General features: G+C 37.8%; 1 protein-coding gene across 1 annotated transcript; it reads left to right on the top strand.

Moving 5' to 3' along the window:
- Positions 1 to 2,123: 2,123 nt before the first annotated feature.
- On the top strand, positions 2,124 to 3,077 carry LOC122200721 (olfactory receptor 52R1-like). The gene has a single exon (XM_042906452.1). It carries the CDS (start codon positions 2,133 to 2,135, stop codon positions 3,075 to 3,077), a length of 945 nt encoding a protein of 314 aa, XP_042762386.1. The 5' UTR covers positions 2,124 to 2,132.
- The last annotated feature ends 12,310 nt before the right edge of the window (positions 3,078 to 15,387 follow it).

Below are 15,387 nucleotides of genomic sequence, written 5' to 3'. Positions count from 1 at the left end.
GAAAAAAGACTAAGGAAATGCTGATAGTGAGGACACCAGATTCCATGGGAATGTAAGTGCAGAAAAGAACGAGAGACACCTGTCAAGAGGCCCCATCTGCTATCTCAGACTTGGGTCCCTGGTCACCACCAAGAAGAGTCACCACTCCAAATGGAGTATGTAAAATAGGTATGTTCTCCATGAAGGCTGATGGGCAGAAGTGTGTGAGAGTTAAAAACAATAACATGTAAAGGCATACAGTGTTATATTTATAAAGACAGCAATGTCTATCATAATTAATTAGAATAGCATACCTTTTGTTAAAGTGTAGTTTTAGCCAGTATCTTTACCAGTGCCCAGTGCAGGAATGAAGATGGTCTAAGTGCTTTTCCAGGTGCCTATGAGCCTCGGTGACTTCATCCTCACAAATGGAGGCTGACTTACAGAGCACAGAAAAGAAGGAGAAAGGAAGACTCTGATTCAAACAGAATATTTCACTGGAAGACAAAGCCAGGCTGAAAGGGATGAAACAGAGCCTTAGACACTAGACAATGTGTGTGTTTCTTAATTTTTTACTGTGGCTTGGATAGGAGTATTTGGTTTGAGCAAACCTATAGCTATTGTCTAGGTAGAATAGTAAAGTTTCCAATTTAGAGTAAGATTTATAAGTTCTGAGTCCCATTTCTCTCATAATGTTATATATCTAGTGAAAATCAGAGAGTTTAGTCTATTTGGGATCTCAAAGAAACCCTTGTTAGGAACCATTAAGTCTGGTTGAATGAAACATTTCTTAGTCCCCAGATATAAATGATTAAGGGAAATCTGAAAAGATATTCTTCATCTCTGGGTGTTACTGTTATGGAGGAGAAAGAATGAATGTGTTCAAGGAAAGGCTCGGGTCAAGTGAGATTAAAAAGTGGAAAGGTGTTGAGTTAAGAAGCAGGTAAGCTTTTGTGTCATTGACTCTCAGGTAGGTCATAGTCACCAGAGAGACCAGACAAGATCAACCATGTATGCAAGTATCAGCAGAAGATGACATTCACGTCTTTCAATGGACAGGAGGTCAGACTCTAGTGTGAGAAATAGATATAGCTGTCTTGTGACATGGCATCAAAGTAGTGTTTAGAAGGTTCTGTCAAGACATTTTAAGAATGGCTAATCAGTTGAAAAGTCCGTTGCCCTTTAACAATGACACATATTTCTTGTTTGCTTCAGCAAATATTTATTAAATCCCTGTTCTATGCCAAATACAGAGGTGCTCATGTTGGTGCACTCTTCAGGGCTGATATCATGAAAATTTATCATATAGGAGAGGAATTAGTAAACTGTCACCTGAAGACCAAATCCAGCTTCTAGTCTGTTTTAAAAATGAAATTGTATTGGAATGTAGCCACACTCACAAATGTCTGTATTGACTGTGGCTGCTTTCATGCTACAATCGCTAAACTGACTAGTTGCAACAGAGAATGTATGGCCCACGAAGACTAAAATATGTGTGATCTATCTGACCTTTTACAGAAAACAGTTGCTGGCCCCTAATCTAGGAGGAGACATCCACTATAGATAACAGGTTTAATTTCAGGTGTACAATCTGTCAGTCTGTCATCCTCCAGCCCAAATTCTCCTGGTAACTCCTAGAGTCAAAGATAACTCATCATCACTACATACATTGTTACGAGCCCTCAGCCAAAATGTTTTCCAAACTGGTTTCCAACCCTGAAAAGTTGTCTAACTGGCTTAAACAAAGGGCTGAAAAGGAACTTGGGAAAGATAAAACAAATCAGTTCATTCTAAAGAATAGAAGCGCAAGAATTACTATTAGTGACGTTATTTGTCAAGATAGTCTTCCCTCGGCAGATTCTACTTTCAAGAAAAATATTAATTCTTATACAGAAATTACAATTGCAGCTAGCATGTTCTGACCCCATTTGAATGACATAAACATGAATGAAGAATAAAGAGTAGCATTACTTTAAGTTGCAAAAAATGTATTTATTAAAATAGTTGAAATTATTCCAGCTTACCATTAAACATTATTGCCCTATTATTTAACTGCCTCTTCCAAAAGATTATAAATAATAATTATAATTTATTATTATCATCTATAGATAGTACCTTACCTTCTCAGGGGAGAACAAATTAACCATCCTGTGATGCTGGCTTCAGGGAATCACTCATCTTATCCTGTGTCCTTCATCCTACTTGGGATCCCAGGACTCGAGAATTCCCAATTTTGGATTGCCTTTCCTCTCTGTGCCATGTATGTTGTGGCTATAATTGGCAATACCACTGTCCTCCATATAATCCGAATTGACCACACTCTGCATGAGCCCATGTACCTCTTTCTAGCCATGCTGGCTATCACTGACCTGGTCCTCTCGTCTTCCACCCAACCTAAAATGCTGGCTATACTCTGGTTTCATGCTCATGAGACTGAATACCACGCCTGCCTCATCCAGATGTTCTTCATCCATGCCTTTTCCTCTGTGGAGTCTGGGGTACTCATGGCTATGGCCTTGGACCGTTATGTGGCCATCTGCTTCCCACTCCGTCACTCAAGAGTCCTGACCCCAGCTGTAGTGGGTAAATTGGGAGCAGCTGTGATGATGAGAGCATTGCTGTTGGTGAGCCCCTTCTGCATTATGGTCTCCAGGATGCCCTTCTGCCCCAACCAGATCATTCCCCAGCCATACTGTGAACACATGGCTGTGCTAAAGCTGGTGTGTGCAGATACTAGAGTAAATCGGGCATATGGGCTCTTTGTGGCCTTCTCTGTGGTTGGCTTTGATATGATTGTCATCAGTGTATCCTATGTGATGATTTTGAGAACTGTTCTGGGGTTGCCTTCTGGTCAAGCCCAGCTCAAGGCTTTTGGCACATGTGCATCCCATATCTGTGTCATCTTGGCTTTATATATCCCTGCCCTCTTCACTTTTTTCACCCACCGCTTTGGACATCATGTGTCCCGAGCAGTACATATCATGTTTGCCAATCTCTATCTCCTGGTTCCTCCCATGCTCAACCCCATCATCTATGGAGTTAGAACCAAGCAGATCAGGAACAGGGTTATTCAAGGTTGTTGTGGAAAAGATCCCTGAGCCAACGGTCATGGCAACATAGCCAACCCATGCCCCACCCCCCACACTGATCCAGGAACATATAGATGCAGAAAGTTTGCCAGACTAGCACAAAGTCTTTTCTGTGAACAAAAGGTCCAGAGGTTAGCAACCTTCTAGAGGAAAAGGACCAATTTTTAGAATGCCCATAAAAGCTCTCTGAGAAATGTGATTGATCATTAATCCTGATTTGACCAATGCCCAAAACACAATAAAATATTAAAATAATAAAAAATATGTCCACCTATCAAATTAGTGAAGATTTAAAAAGAATGCCATCTTCCACAGATCACAAAGTTGAAAATACTTTTAAACTGTCAGTAGAAGTATAAGTTGGTATACCTTGTTAAAAAGGTGATTACAAACTTCCACCAAAACAGGGGCACATGGGGGTTCAGTCAGTTGAGCATTCACCTCTTGAATTTGGCTCAGGTCATAATTTCATGATTCCTAGGATCCAGTCCCACATAAGGCTCCATGCTGACAGTGCAGAGCCTGTTTGGAATTCTCTCTCTCCCTCTCTGTGCCCTTACCCCCCTCACACATGTGCTCTCTGTCTGTTTCTCTCTCTCTCAAAAATAAATAAATAAACAAACAAACAAACAAACTTAAAAATTGTTTTCCCACCAAAACAGTTAAAAAGTACATATTTTTCCTCACATGGAATCTCTTTTATAAAAATAGAATTTGAGGATCACCTGGTTAAGCCTCCAGCTTTTGATTTCAGCTCAGGTCGTGATCTCACAGTTCATGAGATAGAGCCCACATCAGGCTCTGCACTGACAGCACAGAGCCTGCTTGGGATTCTCTCTCTCCCTGCTCTTTCTCTGTCCCTCCCTGCTCTCTCTCTCTCCCTGTCAGAATAAATGAATAAACATTTTTTTAAAAAATAGGACTTTATTTTATAAGTAAAAAAAAGTATAGATTCATTATTTATAAAACAAAAAAAAAAAGAGGAAAACATTCATATATTGATCTATAAGACCCAGATGAAGACTGAGCAATTGAATATCATATATCATTTAACTAATGTATTTGCAAAGAGTATATAAAGATGTAAAAAAAAATGGACAAGATAGAATATTAAAGAAAAAAGAAAAATAACATTTGCCCATAGGGGTGATACCAGTTCTGAAAAGAAATACATAAGCATAGAAAAAGACTCTGGAAATTAATCCAAATACTAATAATAGCAACTCAGAGGAGTGAGAGAGTTATGACATTCTAATTTTCTTTCTGCATTTTAATGTATTTAAAAAATTTTTTAATGTTTATTTATTTTTGAGAGACACAGAGACAGAGAGACAGAGTATGAGCAGGGAAGAGGCAGACAGAAAGGGAGACACAGAATCTGAAGCAGGCTCCAGGTTCTGAGCTGTCAGCACAGCGCCCTACGTGGGGCTCGAATTCACCAACTGCGAGATCATGACCTGAGCCAAAGTCAGACGCTTAACCAACTGAACTACCTAAGTGCCCCAAATTATTTTTTAAAATTATCCTTGGTTGATGAGATTTAATTTAGTATGAGAAAAAGGTAATTGAAACAACAACAGAAGTGTACAGAAAAGGTTAATTCAGTGCCAAATCCTAGGGGAATGGAGGGGACAATCTAAAAAGATGAAGGATTCCTGAATAGGATAACTTCCCGAAAAGCTTGAAAATCCAGATATGAAATTGGTGCCAGAATCACAACTTTCAGAGACCAGTAACCATGAGTATTAGGTATGCTGAGTGTTGGTCTTTCCTTACAAAAATTTCCTATTCCCAGATGACAATGGATTTCAGAATGAAGAAGTTGTGGAAAAGAATGAAAAAGATTTTCTTCTGAGGATAACTATATTTATGGTTAAGGGAATGAGAAAGTCACAAAGAGTTTTAGTATTTGTAAATATTTAATTTCCTTTTAAACTAAAATTTCAAGTTATTTTAGAAAAATGTATTTTGCTTACTTTTTCTTAGTCTTTCAACTTTATAGAGTATACTTATAAAATAAGTATACATATTTATTTATACATCAATATATACATTTCTATGAGTTTGGATATATGCATGCATACATAATACCATCACACAAACAAGGTAAAAAACATCCAATACAATTGTTGCATTGGTCTTTTTATCATCCTGCACACTCTCCCATCAAAGCCAACAGTGAAGAGGGTCTAGGAACTCAGGCTTTTATGATACGAAAACCAACATCAGTTGAAAGTACTTTAAGAAGAATCAGAAACATGTTTGCTTCCCCCAGAAGAAACACTATTGGAGACTAAAAGTGTCCCCAGAAATGAATAGGTATTCTGAAGGAGCATTTTCATGATTCCCAAATTTTAGGGTTGTCAAGGGACTGTGATACTGTTATCAGCAAATCAGTTAGTGATTGTGAGTGCCTCTTCCTCTTTTTAAAATCAGCTTTGTTGTTGTATAACTTGTGACAATAAAATGTAAGTATTTTAACACACAGTTTGAAGAGTACTGACACATATAAATGCCTCTGTAGCTACCAGCCCAATTAACACATAGAACATTTCCATCACTTCAGAAAAGTTTCTCTTGCCTCTCTGGAGTCAATCACCACCTCTGTACCCAAACCAGGAAAACCCTGATCTGATTTCATTCACTATAGATTAATTTCTCTCTCACTAAAACTTTCATAAATGAAATAATAAATAATACATTCTTTCGAGTCTGGTATCTTTCATTCAGTATAAATATTTTCAGATTCAGTCATACTGTTGCATTTTTTATAAGTAATCCATTTCCTATTATTGTTAAGTAGTATATTCTGTTTTTTCAACATACCAGTTTTTACCTTTTTCCAATGCTTCTGCCCTTTCTATTCTTCCTCGAAATACATTCACTTCTTTTTTTTTTTTAACTGTTTTTTTTTACTTGTATTAAGTTTTCAGAGACTGAAAGAGCACTTGAATGGGGGAAGGGCAGAGAGAGAGGGAGACACAGAATCCGAAGCAGGCTCCAGGCTCTGAGCTATCAGCACAGAGCCTGACGTGGGGCTTGAACTCATGATTCGTGAGATGATAACCTGAGCTGAAGTCAGACGCTTAACTGACTGAGCCACCCAGGTACCCCTCACTTCTTTTTTTTTAACATTTTAAAATTTATTTTTATACAAAAATATCTCGTTTTGAGAGAGAGAGAGAAGGAGAGGAGCAGAGAGAGAGAGAAAGACAGAGGATCCAAAGCAGGCTCTGTGCAGACAGCAGAGACTGATGCAAGACTCGAACTCACTAACCGTGAGATCATGACCTGACCCAAAGTCGGATACTGAACCTCCTGAGCTACTCAGGCACTCCTCAAATATATTCACTTCTTATCTGTTTTAGTGCTTTGACCTAAATCTTCCCACTTCCTCCAGCTGTCATTTTCTAGAATATTCTATCTTCCCCTCAACACCGTTTAGATCTCAACTAATACCACTTTCTCAGTGAGGTATTTCTTAACTCACATACCTCAACATATCTTACGTATCAACTTACATATCATCAATTTTCTTTCAACACAAATATTTTATTTCCAACTTATTCACCATCTGTTCCTCTTACCTGAATAGAAATTATACATAATTATTCACTATTCTTTCCCAAACTTAGCTGACTATAAAAAAAAAAAACAACCAACCTACTTGCATGAATGAATGATTAAATTTTTACATGTGCCTGCTACCATCGTCACAACAATTCCACTCCTGGCCACAAGATGGCATTGGCAGGTCCATTTTGCCTCCTTCCTGCAAAATGGGATACCAGACATTTCAGTCCTAAGGCCTCCTTTCATTATTCCCATGGAAACTTTGAAGGTTGTTATCTGTCTGATAAGATACCTTTGACAGATAAATAACAATTTGTCCCTCACTCACTTCTTTTTATTTACAAATATAAAATACGTGGAACATTTTACATTTCTCTTCAAGAAATACCTATGAAGTGGTTATCTTGCACCAAATATTATTCTATAAGAGGATGGGACTACCATAGACACAGGAGAAAATGGCAATCAAACAACCTCGTTAGTATGAAACGATCAAATGAAGCACACTGAATTCCAGCTCCAGTAGAAAACCTACTTACTTAAACTGTGCAGCTCTATCATGACTAGAAGTACCCTTAAGTATCATGAATCAGTGAAAATAGAAGACTGCCTTCATTACAACCTGAAGAACCAGTGGGTCCAGGACATCAAATCTGTAACTAACTCCAGGCACCTGTACTCATTTCCAAAAACTAGCAAGTGAGTACCTTGAGCAAGAGACTTGATTTCCCATTTGTACATGGGCAGAGTCATCCCAGTGCCTCTCTTCTCTCAGCACACACCTCTAGGGTGACCTAGTGGCTAAGAGAAGCCAGTCAGAACTTAACAAAAGCAGGTCAGCTTCTCCTGGTTTTTAAACATTATTCAGGGCTGAGATCTGCTGTCTGAGCTCAATTCTGCAGTAACTTCAAGAGGGGAATAATGCATCATCAGTGTTGTCTACTCTGCACAGAGCCAAACACAGTGTTATTAGTATGATGTATTTCATGCTCAAAGTCAACAAGCATTTCTTCACCACTTACTATGTGCCAGTACTGTGTTTGGTGCTGGGGTTATGAACATAACAAGTTCATAGTTGATCCTAAAATCCCCTCCTCCAACCTCTTCCAGCACCTGCTACAATCTACAGTCATCACCCTCACCCACTTATACCCTGATGACCTGATTATGTATTTATTATTGATTCTCTGCTACATCTGTTATGCCTGAGCTCACTAACTAATCTTACTCTATCTTTGAGGCTAGAGGTCAGAAAGCAGAAGAAGAAGAAAGGCCCAAGGAGGTATGATGCCTCACTTAGCAGAGCCTTGTCCTTATCCCCAATCCCAGATAAACCTGGAGTCTCACTCAGTCTTTGATTTCCAGTTCTCAATGTGTGTATCTCAGGTATGGACCATCATGGAAGAGTTTTGGGATTCACTACTTTCTAGAAGCCCTAGAGTTACCAGCCATGTTATTTCTTTTGTTTTTTTTTTTTAAGTTTACTTATTTATTTTGAGAGAGAGAGAGAGAGAGAGAGAGAGAGAACTTGAGAGGGGAAGAAAGAGAGGAAGAGAAATAATCCCAAGCAGGTTCTATGCTGCCAGTACAGAGCTCCATGTGGGACTAGATATTGACCTGAGCTGAAATCAAGAGTCAGTCTTTTCATGTGCCTATTGGCCATCTGGATGTCTTCTTTAGAGAAGTGTCTATTCATATCTTCTGCCCATTTCTTCACTGGATTATTTGTTTTTCAGATGTGGAGTTTGGTGAGTTCTTTATAGAGTTTATATACTAGCCCTTCATCTGATATGTCATTTGCAAATATCTTTTCCCATTCTGTCAGTTGCCTTTTCGTTTTGTTGATTGTTTCCTTTGCAGTGCAGAAGATTTTTACCTTCATGAGGTCCCAATAGTTTATTTTTACTTTTAATTCCCTTGCCTTTGGAGATGTGTCAAGTAACAAATTGCAGTGGCTGGGTCAGAGAGGTTTTTGCTGCTTTCTTCTCTAGGGTTTTGATGGTGTCCTGTCTCACATGCAGGTCCTTCATCCATTTTGAGTTTATTTTTGTGAATGGTGTAAGAAAGTGGTCTAGTTTCATTCTTCTGCATGTTGCCATCCAGTTCTCCCAGCACCATTTGTTAAAGAGACTGTCTTTTCCATTGGATACTCTTTCCTGCTTTGTCAAAGATTAGTTGGCCATACTTTTGTGGGTCCAATTCTGGAGTCTCTATTCTATTCCATTGGTCTATGTGTCTGTTTTTGTGCAAATATCATGATGATTACAGTTTTGTGGTAGAGGCTAAAGTCTATGACCCAGCAATAGCACTGCTAGGAATTTACCTAAGGGATACAGGAGTGCTGATGCATAGGGGCACTTGTACCCTAATGTTTATAGCAGCACTTTCAACAATAGCCAAATTATGGAGAGCCTAAATGTCCATCAGCTGATGAATGGATAAAGAAATTATGGTTTATATACACAATGGAATACTACATGGCAATGAGAAAGAATGAAATATGGCCTTTTGTAGCAACATGGATGGAACTGGAGAGTGTTATGCTAAGTGAAATAAGTCATACAGAGAAACACAGATACCATATGTTTTCACACTTATGTGGATCCTGAGAAACTTATCAGAAGACCATGGGGGAGAGGAAGAAAAAAGAAAAGAGGTTAGAGAGGGAGGGAGCCAAAACATAAGAGACTCTTAAAAACTGAGAACAAACTGAGGGTTGATGGGGGATGGGAGGGAGGAGAGGGTGGGTAATGGGTATTGAGGAGAGCACCTGTTGGGATGAGCACTGGGTGTTGTATGGAAACCAATTTGACAATAAATTTCATATTAAAAAAAACTGGAAATCTATTCATCACAGACATTTTCCAGAAAGTGAATATTAAAAAGAGAATTCCTGTCCTGTATATACATGGAATTCTATAACATTCAAAAGAAAAATCAAACAAGCCAATGAAAAATGGGGAAAAGTCTGGAACAGTCTTATAAGAAACTATATTCAAAGTGCCATTAAACATTTGAAAAGGTATACAATATCATTAGTTAGGAAAATGGTAATTAATGCTAAAATCAGACTACAAACCCATAGGAATGATTAACTTTAAAAATACGATAACATCAAATACTGGTAAAGGTATGAATCAACAGAAACTCTCGCATACTGCTGGTCTGAGTGTAAACTGGTACAAATTCTTTCAAAAAACATTTGAGAGAAGCGCCTGAGTGGCTCAGTCCGTTAAGCCTCTGACTGGCTCAGGTCATGATCGTGTGGTTCGTGGCCCCACTTCGGGTTCTGTGCTGACAGCTCAGAGCTTGGAGCCTGCTTTGAATTCTGTGTCTCCCTCTCTCTCTCTGCCCCCCTGCACACACTCTGTCTCTCTTTCTCTCAAAAATATATAAACATTGAAATTAGATGGGACGCCTGGGTGGCTCAGTCGGTTAAGCGTCCGACTTCAGCTCAGGTCACGATCTCACAGTCGGTGAGTTGGGGCCCTGCGTGGGGCTCTGGGCTGATGGCTCAGAGCCTGGAGCCTGCTTCTGATTCTGTGTCTCCCTCTCTCTCTGCCCCTCCCCCATTCATGCTCTGTCTCTGTCTGTCTCAAAAATAAACGTTAAAAAAGATTAAAAAAAAAAAGAAATTAGAAAAAAATACAAAAAAGCAAAAAACATTTGAGAGTATCTCAAAGTTGACCCAGCAATTTAGTTCCTAGAATATTAACCAGCAGATATGTATATATGTGTGCTCTGAAAGGCATAATAATGTTTATAGAAGCATAATTATTTATAACGAAAACCTGAAAACAAAGAAAGTATCTAAGAAAGGAAAAATTGATTAACTTTTGCTATGTTCATATAATTAAAAGAATTAAAAACAATTAACAACTGTCATACACAATGTGAAAAAATCTCATATGATAATGTCAAAGGAGCCAAAAACAGAAGTATACATACTGTATTATTCAATTTATATATTTTATTATATTATAAATGCAAATTATAGGGAAAACCAATTTAGGATGTTGAAGGTCAGGATGGTAGTTACTTTGGTTGTAAGAGGAGAGGACAGTTATCGGGATGGGCTAGAAGAGAATATGTAGTAAGGATCAGAATTAACAAACTACAGCCTAAAAGCCAAATCTGGCCTACCATCTGTTTTTATAAATGAAGTTCAATTTGAAGAGAGTTACACCAAATAAGAATGGACTATAGATATTTCCATGCTACAGCATCAAAATTGCATAGTTAATACAGAATACTATATGGCCTGAAAAAGCCTAAAATATTTACTATCCATTCCTTATAGAAAAGAAAAAAACTTGCTGGCCTCTATTCTATACCATTACCTGGCCTGCAATTATATGTGATGAATCAGTGAGCAGTACACTCACATGCATACCTTGCTGAATGCATGTTACTGTCTTTATAACAAGTTTATTTACAACTCAGCAAGCCATTATTTGCTTCCTATGATGTATCCAGATGTGTTCTGGGTGTTTTGTGTAATGCATAAACCATAAAAAGCACAATCATTTTCCTCAATAACCTCAAAACTTCCATAGTCATGACATATCACTCAGGTAATAAGTAAATGTCACTTGGTATGTTAGTGTTTTCATGCTCATTAGCAACCCCAAGATAGTAGAGCAGTGGAAAAACAACTGAAACAGATTGCTTTAGACCTTCAATAGAAATTACCTATTGCTACATAACAATTACCACAAATGTTGTGTCTTCAGAAAGCTCAAAACATTTATCTCACAACTTCAGTAAATCAGGAGTCTGGGTACAGCTTAGCTGAGTCTGCAAGACTGTAATCAAGGTATAATCAGGGCCATGATCTCACTTGATGTTCAAATGGGGAAGGATATGCATTCAAGATCACATGGGTGTTGGCAGGATTCCATTAGTTCCCTGTGCCCTATTAGATTGAGGAATTCAGTTTCTTGCTGGCTGTTGCTAAAGGAAGCCACATTTGGTTCCTAGCTGGTTGGTGGCTACAGATGGCCCTCAGTTCTTTGCCATGTGCCAAAGCACCATGCTGTCATTTCATCAGAGCCACATTTTAGGTAACATAACCATGAAAGTAATATCCTATCACCTCTGCTATTACTCCATTGGTTAGAAGCAAGTCACAGATCCTACCCATATTCAAGGGCAAAGGATTACACTAGAGTTCAAGGAGGCAGGGATAATCAGGGTTGATTTTATTATTTTATAGTCTGGCCACCACAGAAAGATTTGGATGGAAACTGTAGTTATATTGTAACCTCTATGAAGGCAACAATGGTAAAACTTTGAATTTTTTCTCACTGACTCATAAAATTTTGTGCTATGATTTGCTCATATTTCATTTTTTTGTTTGAAGTATCAGTCCAGACACTTGAGGGGTTCCACATAGAGTTATAGCACTTGAATTGAACCCCTCAGACTTCCTGGCATTAAGAGTTCTTAAACAAGGAAGCATAGAAATAATAGCCAAATGGAAATTAAAGAAAAATAGCTAAATATAGAAGAGATTACTGATTTTATTGATGTCTAGGTAAACGTAAAACTGTTCTTGCCTGTGTGGGACTTCTCTATAAAGGAGAAATATACTGTTCATATCTGGGTCTTCTTTTTTCCCAGGAATCTAGAATTGCTAGGCCTACAGGTACCTGGATGGCTCAGTCGGTTAAGCATCTGACTTTGGCTCAGTTCATGATCTCACAGTTCGTGAGTTCAAGCCTCGCATCAGGCTCTGTATTGACAGCTCAGAGCCTGGAGCCTGCTTCAGATTCTGTGTCTCCTTCTCTCTCTCTGCCCCTCCCCTGCTCTCTCTCTCTCTCAAAAATAAATAAACATGAAAAAAAAAATTTAATGAATTAGAATTGCTAGGACTAAAAAGTAACCTGCTTCCATGATGCAACTGTCCACATTGACAACAGTGGTCACACTCCCCAAGGAGTCTTAGGCCCCTGAACTTAATACCACAGGAAAACAGCAAGTATGAGAGCAAGAACACATGCACATGAGAACTCATTCACCCACAGTGACTCAACTACTAGTTTAAGAAGTCCCAATCTATATGTGAAGAGCTGACCCATTTCTTGGGGAAAAGCTAGTGAGTGTCTGGGCAGAGAAGGTTTGGGAGTGGATATATCATCCTCCCGATGTGTCAATGCAAAAATGTAAGGATAGGGGCCTGGAAACTGGGGGGATATGTTCTCTCCTAATTGTCACTATAATTGTTATTCCAATGAACACTGGTTTGCTATACTGTCTTCCCAGCATACTGATAATCCTTAATCCATAACATGCATCCCTCTATTCCACAGGGCCTAGAACACTGTCTAAACTCTCCATTTATATGGATAATTACATGTTTTGCATTTAATCCCTGTGGATTACTAGTCACTTGAGTTAGTGGCTAAAATCCTTCTGAGATTATACAGCATTGTCCTGTATTTACAGATGGAGACAGAAGATTTCAGTTTTCCTCTGAATATGGCCTCAGGGAGATGCACATTTCACCAATGGCCCCACAGATCAAACCCACTTTGGTATAAAGTCCATGGCTCCAGAAGTGTATCTCGTTCTCTCTCTGAGAGTGAAGACAAAGAAGGCTCCTCTTTCCACGTTGAGCTGGTAAGAAGGTAGAAAAAGGTGTCCATTGTGTTGAATTTACACTTTGATTGTTGCCTATTCACAAATATTCATATGAACTTTCAGAAAAGTCAGGTAACACTAGGATTCATCTTGTCTTAAGGGATCCACATACCACACAGATATCTGATTCCTACTAGCTGATAGATAAAAATTATAATTTTTCACAGACTGAATGGAAACCTTGAGAACTAGAGTTTAAAAAGGAACCACAGAAAGTACCTAAAAGGAATTGTAACATATATGCTTATTATGGGGTATTTACTCTCAGATAATAAACTTTACCTAGTATTGTTAAAAGCTTGATTGAAAAGTATTAACATTACAATAACTACCATTGGTATTATTTGATTTAAGTCTTCCTAGAATTGATTTTAACAATTCAACAATTAAATGTATTGCTTTCAAAATTATGTTAAACATTTTAATTGAACAAGATTTTATAATATTTATAACATTTCTGTGTGTATTGATTCAACTGTCTCCTCTATTCCCTGTAACATCTATTTAATCCTCTATCATGTCCTCAAACCAGCCTCCATCACTCCACACACTTTGAACAGTAGCAAATTTTCCCCTAATAATTCATAAGGAAAAAAAGTAGGCACTGTTAGAAACAAAAGGAAATTCTGACATACTTTATGACACAGATGACTCTTCAGGTTATTACACTAAGTGAAATAAACCAGTCACTGAAGGACAAATACTGTGTGATTCCACTTATATGAGATGTTAAGAGTAGTGAGAACTCTACATAGATAATTGGGGAAAGAGGACTGAGTGTTTAATGGATATACAGTTCAGTTTTACAAGAAGAAAAGAGTTATGGAGATGGATGGTGATAATGCTTGTACAATATTATGAATGTATTTAATACCACTGAAATGTACACTTAAAAATGCTAACAATGGTAAATTTTATATTAGATTTATTTGACCACAATTTTAAAAAAAGGAAAAAAAAATCCCAAACAGGCACTGCCTCATAATTCCCTCACATGACCCTCCATCAATCTACTCTTTTGCCACTTATTCTAGAGGGTCAATGGAAATGGTGATCCTTATCTTTCTGAGGGTTAATTACTGTTATGCTCTGTATTCAATCACCTACTACTTTCTTACTGAGTTTTCTATACCAATTAATCCCTATTGTTCTATGTTTTCAATCTCTCACTATCTTCTATATCTGTAGCCTCAGTTTATAAATATATATATTTCTCTAAGTTTGTCTAATCTTGTAGAAATCTTCCATCCACCTCTGGTCTTCTTTAGTGATGGCCTATTTCTCCACTTGCCTTCACTGATGACTTCCCAAAATAATTTACCTGTGCCTCTACTACTCATTTTTCCATTCATTCAAGACACTGTAGCAGCTTCTCAGCTGTCATCCCTAGACTCAACTGTTTTTTCTAGGGTCACTATGCTCCTTGGGTGCATTTGAAATTTTTAATCCTTAGAAGATTTGACCACTTAAGCACTTTGACATTGTTGTTCATGTAACACCCAGTCATATCATCATCTCTCTTGGTTTTAATGGTTCCTGTAAAGCGTCTAGCCTTGCTTTAGTGTATATAGTCCTTTCCAGTAACTTCTATGGAGTTGGTCTTCATTGGTTTTCTTTTGTAAATCTACCCTCTGAGGTTGTTCACCCACACTGTTGGATTGAAATGACACTTATATAATGATAACTTCCAACTGGATATTATCAGCAAAAATCTGGAGACTTTTGCCTGGAAATTGATACCCATGTGGGCACTGGAGAACCACGGATATCTTTAGGTGGGTTTCTCTTAGTCATTTAATATACAACCTATTCAAAATGGAATGCATTGAATTATATTATTATACAGTAATTATCCATCCATAGAATCTTATGAACTAAAATTCTGTCAGTATAGCAAATAATTATCATCATAAATTAGACATATTTTCCTTGAATTTAAAAGTATATATACTTAAAATAGAGTTTGATTTAGAGTTTTCTCAATGATAGAGTATTTATCTATGACCTATATAGCTCTCCTTAAGCAGAAGAAAATTTATCTAGAAATTTTTGTGTGACAATGTAATTTATTATTCCTATAGGATGTGAGCATTGTGAGGACAGC

Source organism: Panthera leo, chromosome D1 (genome assembly GCF_018350215.1).
Source record: "Panthera leo isolate Ple1 chromosome D1, P.leo_Ple1_pat1.1, whole genome shotgun sequence".
Taxonomy (NCBI): domain Eukaryota; kingdom Metazoa; phylum Chordata; class Mammalia; order Carnivora; family Felidae; genus Panthera; species Panthera leo.
Note: the sequence above shows the minus strand (reverse complement) of the source record. Positions and strands in the feature narration are given on the sequence as shown.